General features: G+C 43.2%; 1 protein-coding gene across 5 annotated transcripts in view; it reads right to left on the bottom strand.

The window, feature by feature from the left end:
• The window catches only part of MITF (melanocyte inducing transcription factor), a 937,190-nt gene that overhangs the window by 376,602 nt on the left and 532,924 nt on the right, over positions 1–27,664 (bottom strand). For 4 of the 5 annotated variants that reach the window (XM_069643815.1, XM_069643819.1, XM_069643820.1 and 1 more), the window contains exon 2: positions 14,252–14,489. In XM_069643815.1, coding sequence (XP_069499916.1) covers positions 14,252–14,489 — 238 coding nt within the window. The remainder of the gene's footprint in view (positions 1–14,251; positions 14,490–27,664) is intronic. The other variant, XM_069643818.1, reaches the window with a different exon arrangement.

Here is a 27,664-nt window from a genome sequence, read left to right as displayed (position 1 = left end):
AGGCCTGTTACTGATAGTAACCCATCTTGTAGTTGTTTTTGATCCCATAGGTTAAAATCTTGAATGAGAATTCTATCTGTTATTTGATACAAGAAGTTTGTTTTGTGCTAAGGAAAAGCCAAACGAATTTAACAATTAAATTAAACCTGGCTGAGCTGCAAGTATTGCAAAGGCAGGTTTCTCCCAGAAAGAGGGCCTCCCTCTCAGCTGAAGCTCACGGGGAGGTGCTAATTGCTGGTTATCCCAGGACTAAACAATGGACATCCTCCAACTCAGGAAACTGGAGGTGTGAAGGTGATCATAAATGGCTCTAAGCAGGAACATGCCCCAAGAAGGGGGTGTTCCTGGACTCCAGGGAGAGACCAAGGGGTGAAGCCAAGCAACCATCTGTTGCTGAACCTGAACAAAGAACACATTTAAAAAAAAGTATAACTTGCGTTCCAAAATGGTGAAAAATATGTTAATTTAATTTCCGGCTGCAAGTGTGAAGAGGCGGCAGAACTTTGTGACATGTTCTGGACAGGAATGGCAAGATATGTGATTTTACGCAAAATGTATGACGGTTAGAATTGTGAAAATGTACACACATGTTCCCATGTTAAACACGCATATTTGTGGAATTTGCAGAAAAATCGGAAAGTGTGTTCATAGTGAAAAGGGCAACATTCTGTAGAAAGGGGAGACAAGATCCAACCACTCTGGCGTTTTGAGGAATAGCTGTGATGTAAAATATGGCATCTTTATGTGTGATTTGTATAAAAGGTGACCAATGTAGAAATGTACATTTAATATAAAATCAGACTTTGGGACCAACGGCTAAAGGGAGACCAATCACTCAAATTGCAAGGCGGAGATGAATTATTGACCCTATCCCAGCTCAAAGGGGCAAGCTTAGCTAAACCACCCCACAAACCCCCTTCGTGATGTCATTTCATAGCATAAATAGAGACAGCTCACCACACATAGGGACGGACAGACCCACTCACCCTCCTGATGCTGGTGGAGCACCCTGCTGCTGAAATCTACATTTTCCTTGCTCCAGACTCCAGAAACTTGCCAAAGCAAAGGCTCATTGCATAGCTGAACCATCCTCAACTAGGCCTCAAATTCTAGAACGGAACCCCAAAAGCCTAGGGGAAGCATCATAATACAGCCGGGCTGTGCTATTACTACTTGCTTGCGGAATTGAAAGATCCTCAGAACCAAGAAGGGCAGATCCCATCCAGTCCTGTACTGTGCTGTGACCAGAGCGCCTTGCTGACCCCGTCCAGTCCGATGTGCCCAGCCTTCAGTCCCTGATAGATCCAATCCTGATGGTCCAGAATCCTGACGGTCCAAAATCTTAAATCCATTTTGTTTTGTGAGTATTAACAGAAAGCTGGAAATTGTTGATTCCCATGCAGTACCTTGTCCCCTCCTAACCTCTGAACTATCCTTACTTCCAAAATCAGTCACACTGCCTAAATCTGTAGTGAAATCTTATTCTATCTGCAAAAGCATCTTTTTCCTTGTCATTTGTCAACTTGATCTATTAATTTAATTCAAGTGACCAGCCAAGCGCTCCAAGGTGGACAGCGAGGAACCAGGACTGAGTCGCGAATCACTTCTGACTCTTACCTGTGCCGTCCTGGTGGCTTAGCTTGGATGCTCTAGTCCATAGCCAATATTTTCTGATTTTAAAACTAAAGCCTCTTTCCATTCTCGTGCCTATCTCGCAAAAACGACCTTTACTAAAATCGCTATAACTCCCTCAGTTTTTGTGATAGAAACGAAATTTCAACTCCTACTTGTAGCTAACAAAACAGTGCGGTTCTCCCGTTATCGCGAATACAGCGCATGGAAAAGTTGGCCGCAAATTTTCATTTTGAGAAATTTTTACATGTGTAAAATAGATTGAAACTGCTTCAGACTTGGATTTTAAGATTGCAAATGTTTTCTGCTGACTAAATCATTGCTTATGCTTTGTGTGCAACTGTTCAAAGCGGCTCCCATATGAATTTACAACAATTTAAGCATTTCTTCACACATTTAGAGTTCTTGCTCAGCCACTTTAAAAGTCATTCTGACAGTTGAAAAGCCAACTTCGTTTTTCTCTTTCTGTGTAAGGGAGGAAGGGGGAAGTGAGACACTGTTTGACCTGTACTATTCCTGAATACCTGCTCTCTCCTTCCATCTCTTTGCATTGCCTACTGGGGGGTTGAGAAGTGTTGCAGGGGAACTTCTAACCATTGTGCTATCAGATCTGAAACCAACACAAAAGTATTATTTTCTGTGCTGGATTTGTTTGCTCATAACTTATTCCCAGTGTATTAAAGACAACATTCTGTGTTCTGTCACCCCATTGGTGATTGTTATTTATCTATTAATATATATTGTGTTTTTGATCTTATCTAAAGGAAATAAATAATACCTTTTACAAACCAGCCTGATTTGTGGTCCAGCGTGACCAGGGTTATTCTTAAATTAGGGGTGTGATACGAGTGGTACATCTTTCAAATAATTGAATCTATATATCAAATACGTTTTTCCACTGCGTTGTACACTAGGCCGGAAGCAGAGTGTATCGCCTGATTGAAATCCTTAACACCTTGATGACCATCTTCAGATTTGTACTGCACGCTTCAGTTTTGGGAGTCCTCAAGTACACTTGCATAGTGAAATTCATGAGGACCGCACTGGGTGATTCCAGACAATACACCTGTTCTCTAATTAGTATTCAAACCATTTGGGTCTGGACAAATTTATTGATTGGCCATGGCAAAAGAGCCTTTGGAATAAGAGCTCAAGACAATAATCACAAATAATATATTATACGGTCACATCGAATGAGAAGTATAGCCTTGAGAAAGAAGGAAAGTAAAAACACATGTTGGCTGTTCTACCCATGTTGAATGGATAGAATTGACATATCAAGAATATTATGAACTCAAATAATTCTTCCATAATTAATTTGTAACTGCAATTATGTACATAACGTGGGGCTATCAATAGAGATTGTTACTAGAACATTTGAATTTTAGGCTAAGCGAGAAGAGCAAGCAGTATACACACACTATGTATGCTCTATGGTTTAGGGTTTGCCAAAGACTACAAGCCACACAGCAGACCACATCATATTTTGGAATTTACATCTCAGCGCAATTGGACACGGTTTACCCCCGCTTTTTCCTTCTAAACCAAGAAGCAGATGCAAGCTGTGTTCCAGTTTGAGGAGCACAAGAGAGGAGATGATGGTTTTAGATGAGTGGTGTGTAAGGTGTGAGTGGATCTTAGTAAAGTTGAGGAGGTAGACTCTGTCTGCTCTGGAAGCAATGGCCATGATTACCTAGTAGTGTTTTACACTGCTGTCAAAGAGGACTCAAATCTTGCGAACCAAGGGTGAGGTGGTGAACCGATTGGGGGAGGGAGGGGACCAGAAAGGGGACAGTGGGGTTGGCATTGGCAGCTGAGAGAAAGAGAACTGTCTTCTTTGAAAAGTTTAACATGAGGTAAATGAGGTAATTTAGAGTGGTGGTTACTCAGTTACTCAGTTGGTTATGCATTTGGCAATGCAGAGCTGGCGGAGGGGGAAGTCGAATAATATCAGTATATCCTCAGTGAGGTGGTGACAGTAACAAAACAAAACAAAAAGAAGGCAGTGTATAGGGTGAAGAGCAATGCACCTTGGTCTGATTTTTGAGGAACAACTACTGAAAAATATGATGGGGAGGAGGTGCTGGAGTCTCATTGAATAGACATGGTGAAGAGCGATAGGAGCAGACTCGGTCGACAATGCGGTCCTTGAAGCCAAGGAGGGAAATAGCTTGGGGGAAGCAGGGATGAGCCACAGTGTCAAAAACAAAGACAACAGGACGGTCTACAAGGATGGGGATAGAGAAGAGGTGAGAGTGACGGGCAGTGGTAAGAGAATTGGTAACATGGATGAATGCAGTCTCTGTGGAGTGTTTGGACTGGAATCCAGATTGGAGGGAACCGACAAGTGAGTACCTCAAAATAGTGGTCTACAAAGTTGAAGACAACCCCCTCAAGGATATTAGAGCTGTTGGGAAGAAGAGAAACAGATATGTAGAATGAGGGGTTGTTGGGGTTAATACTTGGTTTCCTAGGAGAGATATGACAAAGGCTGTTCTGTAACAGACAGGAAAATACCAGTTAAAATGGGTTAAATAGGGTGAGTGGATGTGACGAAGGATTAAAAATTGAGCTGGGAGTTATTTAGCTCCTTCATGAAGCTTAGAAGAGCCTGGTTAGCTTTAAACCAATAGCTAACAGGAGCTACTTTTGGCTCCCCAGGCCAAGTGATGCCGAATAACCTTTCCCATTTGAATTTTATTCTATGCTTTTTGGATGATCTATAAATACATTTGAGGACACAAACAACATTTAAAACATTTAAAACATAAGAAGTTTAAATAATGTAAAAAATTATAAACTTTGTATGAAAGTTAGATTTGCCGAACATTATGTAGTAGCTTCTTGGTTGTCATGACCAAATGCTGGAGCCTTTGGAGACGCTGGCGGCAAGGCAAATGTTCCGTCAGGCTTTTTACGAACCGAATTCGGCATCTAGTGTTTTCCCAAGATGGCCGCTGTGTGCATTTCTCCCTGCCAGACCTCTGCTTGGCACACTGCAACCCTCGCTCTCTGGGTAAGACGCTGCCGAGTATCGCTTTTGTGTCTTCTTTCCCTGCTAACCATGGCTGCTTGGTTTCCTTTTGGTCCCTCTTCCGTCTGGCGGTTCTGCCGCATTGCTGTTCCATCTGCCTGGTTTCCTCCTTCTCGTATCCCTCCATGCTCGCTTGTTCCTTCTCCTTGCTTGCCTCCCATTTGGTCTTAATTTCTATCCTTCCCGCTTGCCAGAGCTAAAATCTGCCTGCAAATTCAGTCAGGCTGACGTTCTGTGGACCTGGAGCTTTTCTACATCCTTCAGAACTGCAACATCGGAAACACTTTCCGAGTTTTTTACACCGTACAGTTTTTTTCCCTGTTGGGGGTTGGCTCCACGGAGTCGCTTCTGCCTGGCTTGTTACCTCCGGAGGAGCTCGCTCTTATCTCTTCATTAAGAAAAAGAAGAAACGCAGCCCTATAAGAAGAAAGAAGGGCGAGCTTCAAGAAGAATCACCTGACGATACAGGTGAGGAGTTCGAAGAGGAATAGTTGCCCGATTCCGAGATTGATCCCCAACGATAGCTCTTGATCACTGTTTAATGCTAGATACCCAGGAGATGCCTTTAGCTTCCGATTACTGAATCTCAATTTTGATCCCTGTGATGGGTGCAAGTTCCTTAATTTGTGGTGCAAATGAGTCAACTGGAAGCATGACAAATGGGGAGAAATTCAGTGGAAGGTGTGAGAGAGAAGCGAGATATGAAGGAGAGTGTGGGGAATGTGAGAAGAGCTGAGAATGATGGCGGGGGCATGAGAGAGAACAGTGGACAAGACATCCCATGTTTTGGTGGTTTTAGTAGAGAAGACATTGGTGGAGAGAGAAGCAAATGAAGCATTTCTTCAGGGAGTGAGTGGGGTGAAGCATGGGCTCGGGGGTCCTGGATAGTTTCAGAGTGCAAGCCGGGGAAACAAGATTGGTGTACTAAGAACATTTGTCTCCGTCAAGAGCTGTGGTCAGTGTCAAGTAGTGTGGCTGTGTAGGCTATACGAATATTAAAGTCATTGCATCAGCAGCATTAGCAGTGTCGCATTGTTGTCCGCAGTCGCTGAACAGCAGAGAAGATCCATGGTTGATGACACAGGTGGGTGGTGGTCGAGGGGGGCACGGGCAGGGTAGTTGTCATTTAAGAGGGTACACAGTGTAGTGTAAAGGTAAGTTCAGCAGAGTGAGAAAATGGAAGAGAGAGAGGTTGGAGCACAATGTTGACTTGTTAGAGGACCATTGAGTCAGGTTGGAATTTGCATTTGGTAATAGATGAGGGAGTGGGATGGGAGTAGTAGTGGAACAGAGATGATGACATAAAAGTAGTCTGAGGCACAGGGTTCAATTGTGGGTATACAAATAGGGTGAAAACAAAGGAATATGGTATTGAGAGGATTGCCTTGGGTTGGAAGGTTATGTGGGTTGACTAGTGAGTTGTCAGTGAGTGGATTGAATTTGGCACTGTTGGGCTTTCGTCACATTGTAGACACAGTTGGGATGCCTTGGTTAATGGGCCTATGAAATTAATTAATTGTGGCTGTTCAACCACCGCCAAATGGACCGCATACTATGGAACACCTTATGTTTTTGTTCATAAGTACTTCGTATTTGGAGACTTGTATTCTCACCCTTATGTTTACTAATATGTATCCCATTCTTAAAAAATATGGCTGGTCGCAAGTGATGTACACGAAAAGGGGTCAAATGTCAGCTATTGAACGTATATTCATAAAAATGATTTGTGTACACTCTTTTAGAATATAAAACAAATGTAAACCTGTATTGATGAGGATTTATTTATGGGAGTTCATTTCCTTTCTCTTTCAGAATTTCAAATCGTGTCAAGGGAAACTAGGCCAACCAGTCTTCATTTTATTCTGCGATTCCTGGAACTTTTATTTTTCCATTACATTTGAGGGACTACAATTTCAAAAACAGGCTTGCATGTCTTACTGTTCAAATATTTAAGCCACAAATGCCCCAATGAGATCCGTTTTGGTGTTTCATTTAGCCGTCTTTTATTATTTTCTTTCTTTGTAGCTTAAAATAAGTTGTGTAACCATTCATAGAACCGTGAAGTATAGCTTGCTGTACGTTTACGCACACCCATTAAACAGTAGTGCATTGAGGCAATGGTTTTGTTGACTTTCTAATACACACACATGCGTGCATCAAAAATGTCTTCTGTCGGGGTCCTGCCTTGCAAGACCAGCTGTTTACCAGGAAGGGGTTTGTTTTTTCCACAGTACGAAAACTGGTAGTTTTCAAAATTACAGGTCCTAGAGATCTTTCAAATAACACTCATTGTGCGAGGCAAATATTGGCCAAGAGACTGGTGGAAATGCCAGTTGGGCAGTCACTAGTTCCACAGTCTATGTCATGGGGGCGCATAACGGATTTCTGTGGAAGTCGGAATGTATAACATAAGTATCATACAGTGGAACGAACTATCCATGGGAAAGAGCTGGTGTGCAAATTTGGATTTAAAAAAGCATGGGCTTTAAAAAGGTGCACTTACTTATTACTTTTTTACTGTAGCATGTGGTATATTGAAATGTAATGACATCAGCAGTTTGATTTATATGTATTGTGCAACTGAAATCATGTTTTTAAATAGTATTAAAACTGCACGTCATCATGATGCAAAGAAAAAAACTGGAACACAGAGGCTTCGCAAACCCGACATGACAGACTTAGTGACTGGCCTTGGGCCAGGCAATTTAAAAAAACACTTGTGATTTGGAGGGCCATAAACAATGCCCCAAAGGGCCCTATTCAGCCCAGAGGCCACACGTTGTCCACCGCTGGTGTAAGGTTTGAGGTAAGGACATTGCATACCCAGTGGAAAGAAGTGAACAAATTCTACAGGTAAACGGCAATGGCCAAATCAAAACAAATACCAATAGACCACAGAAGCATTTCAGAAATGCAGCTGAAATGTCCTCCAGAGCAGTTCGAGGTGGCGCTCTGTGTGTGTAATAGATGTCAGAAACCAATCGACCATCAACGTTTAAAAAGTAGAAACAATTTGTATTTGGTCACCTTTAATTGTCACGAGGTGAGGGGCAGCTTCAAACTGGATACTTGCTATTAGAGCAGACATACGGTCTTTCTTTTTCAATTGGAACAGATTTCCCTTTTAAGTTTCGATTTCTAGAGTCACTTCAACTCCAGAGGCAGGAATTTGCTTTTATCATGTTGCACTGTTTTGGGCACTTTCCCGGTTGCAGACAACCATACAAGGCACAGCTTTCTTTAGAGGTGCATCTCACACAGTTGTTTATCCTCTTTCTATTGTTGTGGGCAGGAACACATGGATTAACAGTTATGGAAAGAAAGGACAGACTAAGTACATCTCCAAAAGAATCCATCAACACAAGACGACTACACAGTCCAGTGTTATAGTGGAGGGAGTCCTGCCTAACTGGGCTCCCAGACAAACTGACCTGCTTTGACTGGACAAGCCTACACAGGCCTGACCAATCGCAAACCATTTTGAATAAACTGCTTTGTTAGAGAAGAGATCTGAGGTATGGCCAGCGGCCTCAGACCTTTCTGAAGATTCCACACTTCAGTACAGAACATCAGTGGAGAGGACATCTTAAAGCACTGCTCATCCTGCCTGTGTTTGCCCTTTCTGCTGTCCATATAATGGCATCACCTAGCAAATGTTGCAATTGCTTGCATAGAGAATAGCAATAAAAGGCAAATGGTGTGTGAACCTGGGCATATCTGGCATATGGTGCGAGTCATTGAGTAGATGATAGCAAAACTCCCATATTAGTGATGTAAGGTACTAATGGTGGGAACAGTAAAGACAGACACAAGCGATCACAGTTCAAGGGTGTTTATTAAACTGCATAGGTAGGTTGGAAAAACGCCTATTCTAAACCTTAATCTAGGATGGGAGCAAGCTTTGACCATCAAACAATAATAAGGCTGTCCGAGTGGCATAAAAGGCCCTATACTAAAAAACCTATTAGCAATCCTTACGCGCAATACAAAAAGAAGTGTGGTACAGTGAAAGAAGGAAGTGTTCACAAATAAGTCAGGATGCGGTAGTCGGAGTCTCACTTCACTACATTTTCAGCACAGGAAAAGGTAGGATTCTGGAGCACAGCACATGCTTGAGCTATCCCAGCACGAGGCAACAGTTCTGCTCTCAGCATTCAGGGCCTTCGATGGTCAAGTCTGTTTTCTACAAAAAGTTGCTTGCCTCTGACACCGGACGTGTTTCCAAATATAAACAAACATTGCTTTCCGTTTACACAGCGGGTGATGACCTTTCATCCCTGGATCCCTCTCTTCCGGGGTCAGAGCTACAAAAAGTTTGTAATGATATTAGGACCTTTGGTAGCTATGTTTTCTCATTTCCGAGGGCCTGATAGGTTCACTGTGTCAAAATAAAAGTTAAACAGTGTTTTTCTGATTGTACTTTGGATGATGCTTCTTCAGCCGGGGATCCCCCCTCTCCCGGGCTCAAACCCCTTTCAAATGTCAGCGTCCCTCCGTCAGGTTTATTATGGCTTGGTGGCGATTTTCCACCCCTGGGTCCCCCTCTTCCGAGCTCAGACCCTTCTCACTTTTTAGCCTCTCTCAGCCGGGTTCACAACAGCTTCTCAACACAATTTCATCTGTGACACTCACAAATCTTTATGTCCTTTTAAACAGTTCACTGTGGACATACCTCTGCCGGGTTCACTCTTGTGAACACACTGTATATCAGGACTTTAGACTTCTCCTCTTGTTTATCGGCATCCTTTCTTCTGGTTCACTCTTGCCATCTTTTTTCATTTGTACATTTTCTCAATCAGTTCTTGCGATGCAGGATTCACTTCCCTTAGCTTCACAATCACCTGTCGATCAAAGACTTTCGACTGTACAGAGGATTCTACTGGACCCCTGTATGACCACTTTGACCCTCTTCTTGCCTTTCCTAAGGCTAACAGTAGTTTCTACAATTGGGTATTCGCCCAGAGTTTCCTGAGTGAGCATCCATGTGGTGCCCGACTCCTCTGTTGCTGGTTTTAGCCCCTTCTATTATCAACAGTCCTTTGTATTCTTTCACAATTCAATTAGTCGTTTGCTACTTTCGTTCAACACTGTTCGGTTTCTTATCGGCTCCCCCCTCGACTCACTGGCTGTGATGAACTGCTTGGCTTTTCTTTTCTCTGGAGTCAAGGTTGATATCACGGAGCCAAGCATTGCTTCCCGGCTTGGTTATTAGCGGACGAGTGCCCCGTGTACTGTTGACATTGGCTGCAACACAAGCTGGCTATCGTTTGCGGTCTTACGATTCCTTCTGCTGAGGTTTCACGGGCCTTGTTAGGAAAGGGCAAGGTCACTTCTCTCATTGTCACCCTCTCGGTTCGTGCAGTCTTTCTCCTCTTTTTGAACTGCTGTGCTGAGTTAGCTCTCTCGTCGTGCAGTCTTCCTTGCTCGTCTTGTGCTTTCCTGCCCCACCTTTTATCCCTGTGGGGAAGGGAAAGGGCAGTCAGGTGTGTGCAGTTTTGGTCAATTGCCTGACTTTGCCTGACCCTTGGGTAAACGGATCCAGTGTTAGTCCGACGTCCTTCGTGATATGCCAAAGTGTTTGTGTTAGAAAAGGGAGGGGGTAGAGTGTTTGTGTATCCTACGTGGTAAGAACGGGAAACGGGTCATAAGAAGGGGAACACCGCGTCTCACCTATCGGTGACACACTTCCACTCCACGAAGGCCACCCATCCAGGTGTTCCTCCCTCACTGGTCCACCCCCAGGATGTGGATCCAATAGCTATGGCTGTGTCCTGGCCACCTAGATGGCAGATCCCCGGGGACTAGTCAGGGAGAAACCTTCAGGTTTCTCACAGTAGTTGGGTACATGTTAAGAGGGCTTTATACTGCGGAAATCACCTGGTCTTTTAGGAACCAGCCTTGTCCGGAAATTGGCACATTGCACCTCTGCCAGGGGTAAAAGCAGACATTGGTGCAGTGGAAATGGAAAGGGGAGCAGTTGATAGGGAAGAAGCATGAGTTGGAAATAGAAGAAAAACGGACAAATGCCAAGGTGCAAGGGCAGTACTTATTTAAAATTTAATTTTCAAGAACAGCACCTTGAAATTGTTGCGAGTATAGGGCCTATAATACAAATATCTACCAAATGGTGGTGGAACCAGTACATCTAATGTAAATATCTGCCAAATGGCGGGAGTAATGCTGCATAGTAGGTGCAATCTGCCAATTTGAGTTCCTGGGATGTGGTGGCAATATGCTTAAGCGTCCAGACATCCCACATCCCATTCTACGTGTGTGAATTCAATAGAACATACAAAACTATTGGCTTTATCCGATGCTTGTTTGGATTGCACGTGTAGCTTGTACATGTACATTCTGTACTAAGAGGCCTCCACTGTCAGTCGATTTGAGATCTGCCAGTGAAATGGGGCTGCTTGCCAATGTGAAAAACAAAAACATTTGAACAGCATGAAAAAAAAAACGGAGGCATGAACTATACTAGCATATGTTGATTACTTCGCATACACAGGGCCACCCTCATTTCCTTCGCTCATCATCACTGTGTGCTGGAGACAAGAAGGTGCGATGGGCTAGAAGTTGGAGGTCGAGAGAAACAAGGATGAAGATCTGGGGGGAACGCAAGGCACTGGAGATTAGGCAGGAAGGGGGTGTGGTACAAGAAGACTAAACATTGGTAAGTGGGAAACCAATGAACAAGATCAACAAGAAAACGCAATGCCAAAAACTAACTTTAAAAATGTATTTTTATAAATTAGCGGCACTCCTGCAGAGCCTCAACCGCCACAACATGAAGGCACAGTTGACCTGTCTCTGCATTTACAGTTAGGAAGATTGGCTTCAAAAGCCTTTTACTTTCGATGAGAAACGTTAGTGCTTGGACATCTCAAAATATGGACAGGTCCCAGCGTCGGCTCAAGATGTGTTCAGGGGGTGTGGCAGCCCAAGGGCACCCGATATCCCCCCCACAGAGCAGAAAATAAAGGGTACCTTGCCCAATTATTGGTCTGACCCAGTGGTTATTAAAGAATCACAACGCCCTTAAACAAACTTTACAAGAACAGCTGAGGCTCAGTTCTGTTGTTTGGCTGATACTTGTTCTTATATCAGCCGAACAACAGAACTGAGCCCCCTGCTGTTATGCATTTGTAGAGGGGTGGCACGATTATAACCAAGAAGCCTGTGCTTTGTCGCGTCGCTCCTCTTAATGTGCGTTCGACAGGTTACCTGTCCCCCACCAGTGATGTCAGAATGTTGGGAAGAGTGTGGGGGAGGGGGGAGGCCTTGTTTGCTGACCTGGGTCTGGCACTGTCAGGCACAGCAAACCACATCACAGGCTTAGTACGTTTTTTAAACTGTGAATGTGTGTTGATGCACTTATGTAGGAAAGGAAAAAACAGATTTCCCAAAGTTTTCATCAAAAAAATTCATAGTTCTCAGAATCGGACTTTTGAAAGGTCGCTAGTTTCTTTTCCATTTGTAGTTCGTACCCCATCACCAGATCGCACCAGCACTAGACCCCCGTTCCCATGCTCATGCTTGGACATGGTCTTTTGACCCTACCGTATGAATGCACAATACATAATCAATTGTGTTAAACAAAACTTGATATTATATAGTGTTTACATACAGTCCCAAGAAGGCCTTAGCTGCCAATGGCTTTGGAACCACAATCGCGCAACATCTAAGACAGTGGCGGGCCATTATGGGCTGGATGCTGCTCAGCAGTATGCAGTGGAGGGAGGCAACGAAGGCTGTGGCTTCCTTCCCACAGAGGTGCTCCCCATGCTAGTTCAGACTCTGCCTGCCATGATGGGCACAGACTCCCTTCACTCCAGACTTCCCTTCTAAGAACACCTACGAGCAACAATGCGCTCTCCCACCCACTCCACCTGTGCGGGAACGAAAAGTTTAGGAGAGTGAGGAGAGTGGTCAAAACCATGCTCTTGGCATCAACATTCCTAGGCAGATCATTCTTCTCCAAGAGTGTTACCTCCCATATCACCCACCCAGGGGCCTCCGATCCATGGTGAAACAGTGTGGCATGAGCTTCCGTGAGTTACTATGGCCAAGCAGATGTGCAGGAAAAGTGAAACTCCTAGGCACCCCTGACAACTTGAACCACACCAGATAAGTCCTAGGGAGCACAGTCAATGATTAGGGATCATGAGAGACAAAGCCCAAAACATCTGGAGAGTCATAGGATGCAGACCCATGTGTGATAATCCATTCAGTTCTGAACCCCACGCTGCCTATCTAACAGGATACCAAAATGGCACCTTGACCAGTGTATGCAGTACTAAAAAACACATGTGTCCACTTTGACGACATGGAAGCGCTAGTATTTCATATATATATATATATATATATATATATATATATATATAAGTGATTTATTTGGTGCCATAGGCAGGCCACTACAGAGTTAGGGGCTGTACCCCCAAAATACAGAGATTTTCCTCAAACAAAGGAAACTTTTCACGCCAGGATTTTAACCGGAAATCACAGCTTCAATCAGATTTGCCTTGCTTGACAAAGTTACACACATCTGAAAGAGAACGCCTGTGACGAGCGTCATCCTGAATATAACTATAGCTGAGCTCGCACGTCGAGTCATGCGTCCCATTAAAAACCTGATTGGACGCCCACAAGAGATGTCACCTCTCCGCAGCTGGCAGAGGCAATTGCTTTCATCGCGCTGAATCGACTTAAAATTGAATCTGAAATCTTGACAAGGGGATTTGAGAACCTGGAAAGTCCCAAACTAAAATCTGTAACAATTTACAAAGGCCTCAGAATAGTCACACACAGAATTTTGTTGTCACGCTTTATAATCATTTTGCACATCATTTTATCAGCAGGCCAGACACAGCATAGGATAGAATCTGAAATCACAGTGAATAACCATAAACATATGCTTGCATTTTCTCCGCTACGATTGTGTACCCATCCTTGACAATGTCTCTGCTATATTTAATTAAAACATATTGTGCTGTCCAGCCTTATCTCGGTTAAGTAACATAGTGTGAAATCAGGTCTATTCGTAAGCTGGTTACGATTTTCCAGTAATTAGGGCGCTACATGTCCCCCGGTAGCGCGCCACTAACAAGCTCCCACACTTCCCAGACTAACAAGGACTCGAAACTAGTAAAAGCAATGAACTCATTTGAGCAAAAAAAAGGGATTACACCGGCCATTTGCAAAAGGCTGGGAACTCAAGTTAAGGCTTTCTGAGGTGACCGACTATGCAACGGTCAACACAAACAGGTTTATTTATGAATGTTGCACATTTCAAAAACGGCGGCAGTACTTCAGCAGTAATCAACCACAATGTAATCGGTCGTGTGCCCATCTACACAGACACACGTTTACAAACTGCTGACTTTGAGGCTCAGACTACAATGTACAAACCATATGAAAATGTTCCATATAGAACCAGCGCTTCTTCAGAGTGCTCACCTGGGCCATGCCATTTAAGTGAAGCTAAATGTACACTAACATAGGATCAGAACTGCTCAAAAAGTAACGACAGCCACTGAAAGCGAAGGAAGACGAATGCACAGGCTGCAGAGGCGCGCGCTCACATACCTTGAGGACTTCCATTGGCACCTGGGCGGAAGGGGGGAGGCTGACGTTAATGGCCGGAGTCTGGCCGCCTGGTACCCTCTGTTGCATGAACTGAGCCGCTTGCTGCTTCTGTTGCTGCTCTCGGCGCTCCTGCTGCTGCATCTGTTCACGCATGAGCTGCTGCCGTAGCAAGATCCGTGATGTCATACTGGAGGAGCTTAGTGGAGGCTTGGCAGCGCCTGGATGCTCGGCTGAGCTGCTGTGGGAAGGTAAGTGGCAAAGGCTCAGTTCCTTAATTAGCCAGAAACAGTGATAATGCAGACATAGTCAGGAACTCGGCTCGCTTCTAACGAGAGTGCAGAATTATGAGGAGATGTGAAAAACCGTTCACAAATAAGCAGCATAATTAGCAGGGCAAAGTGTTTGCTAACATTTCTTGCTTCAGACTGCCTCTAGTTTTTGGTCATTACTGCCCTGACATAAACACATAGGAATTGGAATATATTTGTACATTTCATATACATAAAACATTGTACTTTCAGCAATTAGACGCTTCCATTTAATAAAATGGAATGCAGAAATGCATGTGCTTTTCAATAAAGTAGCGTGCGTTTACCAAAATCCCTTCACAAACATAGGAGATGAAAACGATATTCTGATCAAATGCAATGATTCAGATGCAACAGAGGAGTGTTAACACATATTGGGACAGTAATGGGAGCAGATCCCAAAAGAGTAGGAACAAATAGAGAAAATCAGGAACAATAAAGGATGGTGAATTTAGGATAGTTATGCAGGCTTATCCAGACCCAAAGAAAGTATAATTCCAGACGAGGCCTGGGATGCAGTCACAGGCTGGTAAATTCTGCAGCCATTAAATGCAAAGAGTGCGTCTTGGTGGCAAGACTGGAGAGTATTGAGTTTTGCAGTTAATATTGTTTTTAGATAGAAAAGGGTCCACGAATGAAGGCGAATAATGAACCTTTATAGCACCTCAAACAGGTTTGAAATAATTACATTTATTTATAAGATATTGCCATGCATATTTTGTGACGTGCAACCAGGTTTGAGATGAAGCACATTTCCTGCATGAGAGAAGAAGGTTAGAGGTTGTGTGCTGCAGCCCTGAAAAAAGGCAGGGCATGAAAACTGGTGGACATTGGTTAATGTTTACTATACTAAATATATATGTTTTTTTGTAGTTGTATATGGGTCCACGTGTACTGTTATCTCTTTAGAGCACATTGCCCTGAAGGCTGCAAGATGGAAGCAGTCTTTAGTTGATCCTTCATTTGCAGAGTAGGCTGAAACATGTTGGTCAAATCACAATGCAACTGGATGAAGACAAAGAGCCCACATAAGTCTGCGCACTGCCTGCGTCTAAGGGCCCCATGTAAGGTTGGTTTCCCATCTGAGGGCAGGCAAAACTAGAGGAAATGGAAGCAGTTGAATCCCTGGAACTATGGCAGGGGTACCTACTTGGTCAAGGCAAATTAGGGGGATAGGTGGGGGTCGGTGGTACAATGACATCCAGGTCTAATGGGGAGAAGCCGCAATATGTGGAAGTGGGGGCTTGAGGCCAGAGGGTGTGGAGGGATAGTCCCTGCACTCCCATGATCAGGACACCATTGCATGGTGTAGCATACCAAGGACAATGCACAGGGGGAGTGGCTACTTGTAACAAGGACATTACAGGCATTCTGATTTGGAGAGATGGGCTGTTCAGCAACATTAGAATTGGACAGTGAGGTTTGCAAAGTGAGAAACTCGCACAAAAGCATTTGGTGAGGAAATAAATATGCAAAACATTGTGTCCAATTGGATCATGTAATGTCCCTGCCTTGTTGCACAGGTGACGGGCATCGATTGGCATCTGGTGTGCCGAGGATGTGGCAGGGTTAAAACAACAAAATGGCCTGAGAAGACTATTCCATAATAATGTTGTACAGTGGCGAACATAGTGTCCTCCTACAAATTACAGGCAAGGATAACGTATGGCTCGGACAGTATGAGGGTACACATTAATCTCCATTAATTCATAGGAATTTCAAATAAAAACATATATACACACACTGATAATAGAGAGCAAAACGTTCCCCAGGATAGGTTCTGACTGAAACTGGCGATACGTTCCTCACAGATCTCAGTTGTTAAATTGTTCAACTCCATTAATTATTTCCCTGGAAAAAGTTACATCACATTTTCTGTAAATCGTATTATACACAATCGCATGCTTTTTGTGTACTACTTTTTAGATTAAAAATACATAAGATGTCAAAGTTTATACTTTAATACAAGGCAGGAAAATGATTTGTCAAAAATGTACACAAATACAGGGATACTCTTACCTATATGTATATAAAAGTCAAAATGCATTTGTTTGTGGGTTTGTTTGTTCCTCATACAATTCCACATCATTCCACCAATCTGCAGTAACCGGTTAGGACCCTCCCGACTTCACTGTAGACACCCCACCCAGTTATGCGGATTTCAGCCCCTGCACACATGAGACAGTTTCCTAGAAGTGGCAGAACATCAAGGTCGGCATCATTTTAAGCATTTCGATGCGAGGAACAAAAATATGGGACCTCAAGAACCACGTTTAAAGGCCCAAGGATGAACCGTTTCCGAGATATTTGCACCGCAAGGCACGAAATCAGCAAGACATAAATGCGGCCATAAAAGGACCGGACAACGCTCATTTTAAGCATCACAACGCCGAGAACAAAAACTCTTAGGTCCTCAGGGGACCGTGGAAACCACGTTTCAAAGCCCTAGGATGCACCGCTTGAGACATTTGCACCGCACTACACAGCGCCAGGGTGAGGTGACGGGTGGGGTGAGTGCACAGAAGTTCAACGTATGCTGCAGCACGCCAACTCCCTCTTCCGCTCCACGATTGCTCTGGGGTATGTAAGCCAGCCAAACGCACCCATTCTGAGTGCACTTTACATTAGAGTGCAAAGCACAGCAAACAATAAGCGACTCGAAACAGGGACCTAAAGAATCATTGATTTTTAAAAATGTATGTGTGTTATCATGTCTGTCAACAGAACCCATGCACAGTATGGGTACTTTTTGCCGTTTATATTTTCCTTACACGATTGCTTCCATATTTCACATGAAACCTTATCTTAATTCAGATTTCACTCATCTCTGGATGTTATGTTATTATGCCATTCAAAGAATGCCTTACAATACTAGAACATGTACATCTAAAGGTAATTATTTTCATATGCATTACTAGGGGATTTATTGAGCATGGAGCTAGTTTTGGGAAGCAATGGCGTGCTTTACAAGTCATAGGGGGAAGGACACAGTGAGGATAGCCGAGATACAAGGGAGCGCGAAGCGAACTGTGGGGGACCGGAAGGTCAGACAATTTGGCAGCAAGGGATCTACAAGCAAGTACGGGGGGAAACAGGGTTGATCAGATCAGCCAGTCTTTGGTTATTGTGGGAAGTGGAGGGCGTGTGGACCTAGTTGTTAGTGAGGAGCCATTCCTTGAACAGCAGAGTCTTGAGCTTATATGTGTATTACTAAATACTTAACAACTATAGGGATAAGACAATATTCAGCAAGTAGCCCTGTGAGATACCAGTTAAATTGCTGTGCTTTTTATTTTTGTATGCTGTTCCATTTCCTATGCATTTATATTTCACAAAAATAACACTTTTTTTCTATCTTTTTGAAAATTGTTTCATCGAATGCACTTTTGATATAATAAAATGGGTCATTCGCAAAAGACATACAAATGGTATATAATCTTATTTACAGGAAGCGGGCTTGCAAGCTTGATTAGTACTAATCCCGTAAAATAACCAGGATCCTCCATTTCCACTTACGGTAACAATACAAATACCAATATTGTACAGCAAAGTTAAGTGGTACGATAACAAAAAAGTGGGATGACGTATGTTAGAATGGCTGTGATGTAGAAGAAGGTTTGCATTATAAGTATTACAAAATCAACGTGAAGTGGATAACCTCTGTGTTTGAGAGTTAAAACCGGAGATCAGACGAGGAAGGTAGAATCTGTTAACTCAGGAAAGAAAAACCTTTGTACTTGCTGAATAATCTTTTACGGGGCAAGTAGAAATGGTGGATTGAGAGCCATTTTCATCTATATTGCCTTTCGGCTCCATAATTCTGCTGCGCTAACCAAACTGGTAGCCAAAGTGAGTCTCATCTGAAGGACGAGATGTGACTAGAACGTGGTATGTTCAAGGCACAACGAAGGGCGTTGTTCTGGTGAACTTGTAATCTGTTCAGGTTATGCTCAGTAGCGCCTAGAAATAGGGTATTACAGTAATCCAGTTTGAACAAAATCAAGGCCCTGGCTAGCGTGAGGCAGCTGTTTGTGGATAGAAAGGGTTTGCAGGTGTTGATTAATTTGTTAGTATATGCTGTGGAGTTTACTTTTGTTTTTTAGGGAGGGGCTGGAATCTAGGTAGACGCCAAGGGTTTTCATCTTTTTGGCGACTTTGATGATATTGCCATCAATGTTAAAGGATTTGTACCGAGGGTCGAGTTTATTTAGACGGACTTCGGTGCCAACAATCAGAAGTTTCGTCTTGTCGTCATTTAGGCAGAGGCTGTGTGTATGCAACCAGGCCTGTATTTCAAGATAAAGTTTGTTTAGTGTTTCGGAATCTCTTTCATAGCAACCAGTGAGTGTAATGAAGACCTGAGTGTCAACTGCATAATTGGTGTAGGTGACACCCAGGTTATCAAGACTATCAAAGAAGAGCTTAGTAAATATGTTATAAAGCATGGGTGAAACGCAGGATCCTTGAGGGACTCCACAGTGGATGGGAACTGGTTTAGCAGCCGCGGTAGGAGCCAAAACTCTAGTAGTTCTATTTGTGGTGAAGGATTGGTTCCAGTTGGTGGCGTTTTGTGAAAACGCTGCAGCAGTGGATAGGTGTTTGGTCACAATTTGATGGTCGACAAGGTCGAATGCTGCTGATAAATCCAAAAGGAGCAGGATTGCCAAGTTCCCCTTGTCTTTGGCTTTATCCATTTGAATTTTTAAATCTAGAAGGGCTGTTTCCGTTCCATGCCTAGGTCTGAAACTGGATTGTTGTAAGCCAAGAAGGTTATTAACTTCTAAGTGTTTTTGAATTTGGAGATAGGCTACTCTATCTAGTATCTTTAAGAAGAATGGGACTGTTGTTATGGATATGTAATTTGTCGGTATATTTGGGTCTAGGTTGGGTTTTTTGAGGAGAGGCATGACCCATGCCTCTTTAAGATTGTTGGGTACTAGGCAGTTTTTAAAGGAAGAATTAATCAAGGCGGTGATGAAGGGTGCTAATTCTTTAGCCCCTTCCTTGATGACTGGACCTGGGCAAGTTTCACCCTGGCAGTTAGAGGGTTTTAGGCCCGATATTATGTTTGCCACTTCTTCAGTATTTAATGGGGAAAAGTGGAAAGGCAGGCATGAGGGCAGATGTGGGTAGGTGGGTTACGTTAGTAGGCACTGAGAGCGAGGCTATTCTTTTTTGTCTCAATTTTGTTTTGAAGTAAGGCTATTTTGTCTGATAAAGATTTCTGGATGTTAGCACACCAACCTTCGTCTTTAGTGCAATCTTCAGTGGGCGGCCCAGTTCTCTTAGGATAGAGAAAAGCCATTTACTACCAGATTACAAAATCTGAATTAGGCTGTTATAGATCTCTCTTTTTTTGGTGATGGCAGCTTTGTTAGAAGCCACAGCAATAGAGAAACTTTCCTTGTTAAGGGTTGAAGGGGATTTTCTCCAGTTGGCTTCGGATGATCTTTTAGCATTGCAAAGTGCTTTTAGTTCAGCGGAGCACCATTTATTTAAATGGGAAGCCGGTTTAGCCTTTCTCAATTTTAGTGGTGCAATTTGATTTAGGGCTTGTTCTATGGTATTGTTGTACAGGTCAACCAAAGAGGAGGGGCCCCAAGTCTGAATGGTGGGGAAGATCGGTGATGGGTTGTAGCAGTGGTAAAAGGTTTTCTAGAGATAGGTTCCATTTGTTCCTGGACAAGGATTGTGGGGCCAGGCGGTATGGGTGATAGGGTGGGTACCTTTCAGTATAGAGAAGGTGATGCAATAGTGATCCGACCAAGCACAAGGTGCATTGTTGAGGATTGTGGAGGAGCAGTTAAAGTCAGCCAGCCAATCCAGCATTCTACCTTTGGAGTGGGTAGGCTCATTAATACGCTGTTTAAACCCACATTGTGTGATGGCGTTGTCTAGAGTAGTGGTGTTAGTATCATTTGGATCATGAAGACCTAAATTAAGGTCACCCAATAGGATGATTTGCAAACCCGGTTTGGTGTTTTGGGTGAGGAGGTGGGTAATGTCTTCATCAAAGGAGGAGATGGCACCTGGGGGACAATAGATGTGGTGAAATAGGAGGGTGCTAGTGTCAGAGAGCGGGAGTTTCACTGAAAGGAGTTCTGCTGATGGAAAGCCTGCGTTTGGGAATTCTCTGAGGTTCAGGTGGGATTTGGCTAATCAGGCTACTCCACCACCTTTACCGATGCTTCTATCTGAACGGATGATTCTATAGTTGATAGGGAAGGTCCTGCCGCAGGGTTTAGCCAAGTTTCTGTTACGGCAAGGAAATCCAGTTGGTTAGATGTAATGAGGTCAGCAATGTCAAGTGCATGGGCGACCAAGGAACGTGTATTGATTAGGGCTCCCTTGAGAGTTGGGATGTCGATGACTGGGGGCTCCCCGAGGTGGACTACATAGAGCAGGAGAGCAGACATCTCTGCAAGGCTAACTCGGCATGATCGGGAGGGTTGTAGTTGGAGAACTGAGGGTCCTATTGAGGTCAAGAGGGGCAGGCACTCTATGGGCAATCTTACTGCCGGGGAAGCGAGAGCCTAGTCTTGTGTTCCTGAACCTTAGCCGGCATGGGATCCAGGGTGCAGGTGGCGAGGCGAAACAGGTGATCCATTCTACTGGTGAGATGGAGTCTGCACTGGTGAAAGTTGCTGTTTGCAGGTTAGCTGTAGGGCTTTTATGTAGAGGCCGGATGGCTGGTAAGAATCTAGTGGGGGCTATTGAGTGAAATAGTGGTAGGAGGGACGCCATGGTAAGCGTTACTCGCCGTAGGGTTGCCATATAAATAGTGCTGGGGGCTGGCTAGGGATTCAGTAGTTTGGAGAGGCGCAGGAGCACAGAGCTGCTGAGGATAGAGCAAGGGGCTAAGTACAGGCAGCGTGATGCTCATGAGCACCGGTAGGTTGGTTTCGGTCGCTTAGCCGAATGTAATCTGGAGTTAGGCTTAAGAGTATTGGGCAACACAGATCTGCTAGCAATAATGCAGAGGCCTAAGTATAGCCAGTTTGATATATAAGTAAACTGGTCAACACACTATGCTACATATGGGCAGGCAGTGAATACAAGTCACATAGGTATGCTTGCAATAATGCAATGGGCCGAATACAGGCAGCGTGGTGCGAAAGTGAAACTGGTGTAACACGCTTAATGCCGCCTACAGGCTTAAGGTACTGGACAGGTAGGCTTGCAATAATAATATGGGTTAATTACAGGCAGCACTGATATGCTCGGCATAATACAGCGAGGTAGGTGCCGGCAACACAAGAATGCTAGTAAATAATACATTGACCTATGTGCAGGTTGAAAGCAGAGAAATGCTAGGGCGCACAGGCTACTAAGTGAGGCCGCGGTAATGCTTAGATAACTTAATGCGGTGCTAATTTGGAAGACGAAAGTAGCAGCATTATGGCATTATGCGTAGTGGTATTTTATTTTGGGAAAATGTCGAGGTGGGACCACATAAGGGTTGGGCGTGGACTCGTATTAGCATTTGTAAAATGACGCGCATTTCAAAAGGTACTGCTTATCACTGCTGCAGTGAGTGACTAAAGCATGTTGGCCTCTACATACCTTTAGCGTGGACTTTCTCCCATCGTCAAAAAGCTGTAAGTTAACCATATAGCAGGTGTGTTTCTTGCTGTAGAAAAGATCACTCAACTTACATTTTCTTTCAAGTGATTTGATCACAACCACTTTGGGCAGACTGATCTCCTAACGTATGGGAAAAGGACACAGATTACACTGCTATTGAGAGAGGGCGGGTCTTGCTATTATTTTTGGGAAGATCAAACAGAGCTCCTGACCGTAACATGTATTTTAAAAAACACTGTCCTGCTCTTTAAGACCTGTCAAGTCGAAACATTCCCCAACAGGCTGATCCTTTTGATAGTACAAGAGAACCCCTTTGTGCAGCCACTAATGCAGCTGTGGAATAATCGCACTAATTAGCCGCCCAGGACCAGCGACTGACTGCGATACATAAAAATAAACCTCTCTCACAATTAGCAGACCAATATTTTCACATCTTGAACTGAAAGCGCCGCTTGTTCCGTTATCTTTTTTCAAACTTCATCCTATCGGCAATGAAGACAAAACATTTTAAAATAACTGTTCTGTGTGGATTCAGCAAAATAAATTACAATGTGGTAATTCACTTCATAGTAGGTTTCTTAGTTCTTTTCTTTTAATGGGAGCACCACATACCCCCTTACCCACACCCTAATCCTCCCCCGTACCGCTCTGCATATACCCATCTATTTAATCTTCACGAAGGAACCTACTATGGAGTAAATTACCACATAACATTTATTTCGATGAAACCACGGTACACAAAACACTGCAGCAACTTACTTCTGACAAGAATGCCAGAACATTTTTGTTGTTTAAGCTCTTAACTTCCTAATTGATTTAATATAACATTTCTAAAATGGCTCCAAACGTTTTATTTAATGTACAAATGTTTAGTGATATAATGCTCTGAATAACGCCTGTTTCAACAAAATGATATCTCCCATATTGTTGCGTCTTCCTTTTCGCTTCTGCTTTCTCCCTCTCTCCTGCTGATGTACTTGTCTTCTGCGCTAACTGGGTACCTGGCCACCCTCTGAACATTAATAGGCACTGGGATCCTTGACGACCAGTTGCCCCATGCACTGCTTCAGAACCTACCGCACACTTAGGGACCGTCTCTGCAACCCTACTGTCCCCTGCCTCCTTGCACTTACTTAAAGCCGGCCACCCTGGCGGCACTTACCTGCGCTTTGCCTACTGCACTCTTGCCCCCTCCCCCTGCACGCTATGAACGACACAGAGCCTAGTAAGATTGTTTGTGTTGCCCTCCCTTTTTCCCCCCTTCCTTGTCATATCATATCTGATCAACGATATAAGAACCCACACACCCCAGTTCCCCCCATCCACCACACCCACCCCATTTTATTTCTTGACACTCGGAGACAAATACACTTGGGAGTCAATTTTAAGTTCCCAATCAACCCAAATTTATGTTTGCACTTTGGTGGGTATGAAAGCTCACACCACATACACGCGGGAAGAAAGCTTTGAAATCCTGGGATCAAAGGCCAGTTAAGGAGTCTGACCCCAGTCACGAGACCCAAGGCTGCAGGCATAATGGTGTCAGGAAGCTCAAATTTCAGGCAGACCAACGTGGCATCCTGAACAACTCAAGTCAAGAAGACTCCAAGTGTCAAGAAAGGAGGACACGCCACTTAAATCTCCAAAGACTGCGAGGGGCTGACTGTTTTTCTGCTGTGAAGTTGGGGTTCTTTAGGAGAAAAAGGGCTGGCAGGGGTCGAAATTGGAACACACGAAGCAGGAGCTGGAAGTAGCTAGGATTTTCATCTGACCAGGAGTGACCAAGGAGCTATTCAAGTCCATCCTCGCGAACCAATTACCTGAAAGATGGCAGAACTTGTATCAAATTGGGAGATGCCCCTAAAAATGCCACATTGCTCAACCCTCTCTTACTATTGCTGTGTTATCCGTTGCTGTACTCTATTGCTGTCTCTTTCTGCTGAATCCGGTCTCTTGCCATGTTGCTTCACATACGTTCTCTGTGTTCTTTTTGCACTGCTTTCCCTTTTGTTTCCTACACAGTTCTTCCTCCTTGCTCCTACCTCTCATTTAAGTCTTGACCTAAGTTTACTGCTGCTTCATAACTCTCCCACTCCATGTTACTGCCACAACATTTTCTAACTCTACTGCCACCACCTTTTCTGTGATGTGACCTTGCTCACTCTCTTTCTCTCTGCTGCAGAATGAGTTTCTAATAGGTACGATGTGACACATCTAACTTCCAAATGATAAACAACTATAACGTCTTGCCCAGTAACATATGACCATTCGTGCTTTTAATGTCTTCTAGAGGTTTACTATTGCACCTTTTTCGCAAATTCTAAGACACAGTTAATGTCAGATATGTATATTTGCATGTCACCCGTTAGCTTGTTGAGCCAAAAGCAGCTACTGGTAGCTTTTGGTGTCAAGACACCCAGGTTCTACTAGGCCCTGTCCAGGATCTAAATAGCTCCCAGGTCCCATAGATTTCGAACCCTGGGGTGGGCTATGGGACACAGCAGTGACAATGGCGGTTTTCTTTAAACCTACTCCAGAACCCCACCCCATGGGCTCTGTAAAACTTAATCCAGTTTCTCGGTTTATGTGGAACCTTCATGAGTAATATTCCTTTATTGAGGTTTCTTTACCAGTGTGGAAAAGGGTCCCCCTATTAAGTCCCCCTATAAAGGTTAAATACCAATTGCCTTGCAATTTTCGCTTTGTCCCAGATGTTTCTCTTGAATATTCTAAAATCCCAAGGCTGAAGTGGGATTGCATTGACATTATGTGGGCAATCTCCAGGTTGACATATTCAAAAGCTGCAGGACCGGATGGTCTTCCCCCATGTCTTTATAAGGCGGATCCCGTGCTGTGGGCTGGCATTATAAACCATAAGTTCGACTCTATCATTAGGTCTGGGGAGGTTCCACCCTCATGGCTAACTGCTAATATAGTACCCATATTTAAAAAGGGTGATCCGTCTCTCCCAGAAAATTATCGTCCAATATCTTTAATTGATACTGAGGCTAAGATTTTCTCTATCCTTCTCTTAAAAGAATTGGAGAAAGTAATTGAGGCGAATGACATGTACTCGAAATACCAAACTGGATTTAGGAAGAGCATGAGTACAACCTTAAATGCTTTTATCATGTCGCATGTCATTGCGGGAGCAAAAGAAAAGAATTCTAATCCTGTTTATATAGCAATGATCGATATGAGTTCAGCGTTCGACACGGTGGTCCGCAATTTATTGTGGAAGAAAATGACGAAGATAGGGATTCCAACTGTGCTGATGTATTGGATCATTACGTTGCACACGAATACTTCGTATAGAATAAGAATCTCTCCGGAAGGTGGAACCACTGCCCCCATATGTACAACAATTGGTGTGAAACAGGGTTGTAATCTGGCGGCTACCTTATTTAATTTATACCTATCTGATCTGGGTGAAAATTGGGAAAAAGAGAATTTGTTTTCTGTTAAAGTGGGGAGTATTCACCTGAAATGGATTGCATTCGCTGATGATATCATCTTGTTTGACCCTACTCCGGTAGGACTTCAAACTAAACTCTCATTATTTGAGACTTTTGCAAAAGCTAATAATTTGACACCTAACCCAGCGAAAACTGCCATTATGACCTTTGGAGTTAAATCAAAAGGAGGGAACTTTAGATGGCAAATGTTGAATACACAAATTTGTCGTGTGAATAATGCTATCTATCTAGGGTATTATATATCAGCCCTCAACTCCATTAACGCTTGGTCAATTATAATAAGAAACAAAACACGACCACTATTGTCCCAAATGAAAAGGATCTATACCCAATATTGCAAATTCTCTTTAATCCCGCTAATAGATTTTATGACATTAAAAATTGAAAGTGTTATATTGTATACATTAGATATTTGTCTATGTGATATGACAAGCACGCTGGACAGCTTACAGGGCTCTCTTTTGAAATCTGCAATGTCTCTCCCTATGTCAATTCCAAATGCCATTATTCGGCATGAATTGGGGCTGGTTGCACTATCATCTCGTTGGAAATGGAGACAGCTGTCCAACTATGTCAAGATTCATTATCCTCCAACTAACTCATTGTATATCGATCTAAACAAAATGTTGGGTTTTCAAACTCCAAAATCCTTTTCTAACTATCAATTGAAAATTCAACAAATTTTGGACAATGCAAATATTACTGTTGAGGATATTCAATATCGTCCTGGTTTTGCTAAGAAAAAACTCTTTGAAATGGATTGGTGTATAACAATTGATTCAATTAAGACCTATGGGCTATATAAAGAATATGGTATACATGTAAAACAGCGCATTCCACGTTACGATCATGTCTTGTTATTCCCCTGTGAAAATATCCGAAAGGTATATATTCGATTTAGACTAAACCTATACCATACTAGGGAAAGAACTAAGAACTGGGAAATGAATAAATCAAATAATTGTGTGGGATGTCGATTTGTTGAATGTAATGAATCTTATGAAACATTGAAACATCTTATATTGTATTGTCCGCATTTTAAGAATTTAAGGACACTTAAATTGAGGAAATTTGTAGAAATTGAATTTGAGGACTGCCTTGAAGTTTTGTGGTCCAGAATGATGCAGGGATCATATAAACCCTTAATATATGAAGTGGCAAATTTTTGTAAGCACATTGAAAATGAATTAGAGTTATTTTCTAAACTGTAATGATTGATTAAATGATTATCTGTAAGATTTTAAACTTTGTAAAGGTTCTACATGAATTGTCATGTATTTTGAACCAAATGCAAATAAAAAAAAAAAAGAAGAGCAGGAAACCTACATTTCAGATGCCACTCAGGGCAGACCAAGCCATCAAACTTCTCCATCACTACCAGTTTGCCTGCGTCCTTTACCAAGATACGTGTTCATTATGTACCCTACTAAGAAAATCAGAATATCACGCCCAATTACTTCACCCAATATCTCACCTGTTATGTTATGTTACCTGCATTTCTAAAGTGCAGCATCCACACAAAAGGTATCTTTGTGCAAAAAAAACAGAGAACAGGACAACTGACAAGCAAAGAATTAAGATCGCACACAAAATATGGTTTCAGATAACGTCTAAAAAAAGGAACGTCCTCTGCGGCCCGCAGGGGGCATGGAAGCTGATTAACCTCGACAAACCAGCCTTACCTGACCAGTGGGTTCGTTTGTCCAGTATCCACTGAAAATCCCAACATAGAAAATGTCACCAAGGGGTGATATTTACTTAATTTTAAACCCCGAGTAAAATCAAGCACTTTCCCCAAATATTATATGACTGGAGTTCAGAAGAGTGAATATCCCCATTCCTAGGATATTAGGGGAAAGCATTTTAAGAGAGAGGGGAAAAAGAAACTCCTCAAGTGACATTTTGCAGGCGAGATTATCACATTAAAATGTTTGTCCTGTGTATAGACAAGTGGAATCTTCTCCGGCAAGCACAAACAAGGTAAATTGGCAGTCCAGAAGGCATGTCCACCAAGGCCAACTCAATTCTACTGATTCCAAAAACTT

Source organism: Ambystoma mexicanum, chromosome 2p (assembly GCF_040938575.1).
Source record: "Ambystoma mexicanum isolate Mex_15411 chromosome 2p, UKY_AmexF1_1, whole genome shotgun sequence".
Taxonomy (NCBI): Eukaryota; Metazoa; Chordata; class Amphibia; order Caudata; family Ambystomatidae; genus Ambystoma; species Ambystoma mexicanum.
Note: the sequence above shows the minus strand (reverse complement) of the source record. Positions and strands in the feature narration are given on the sequence as shown.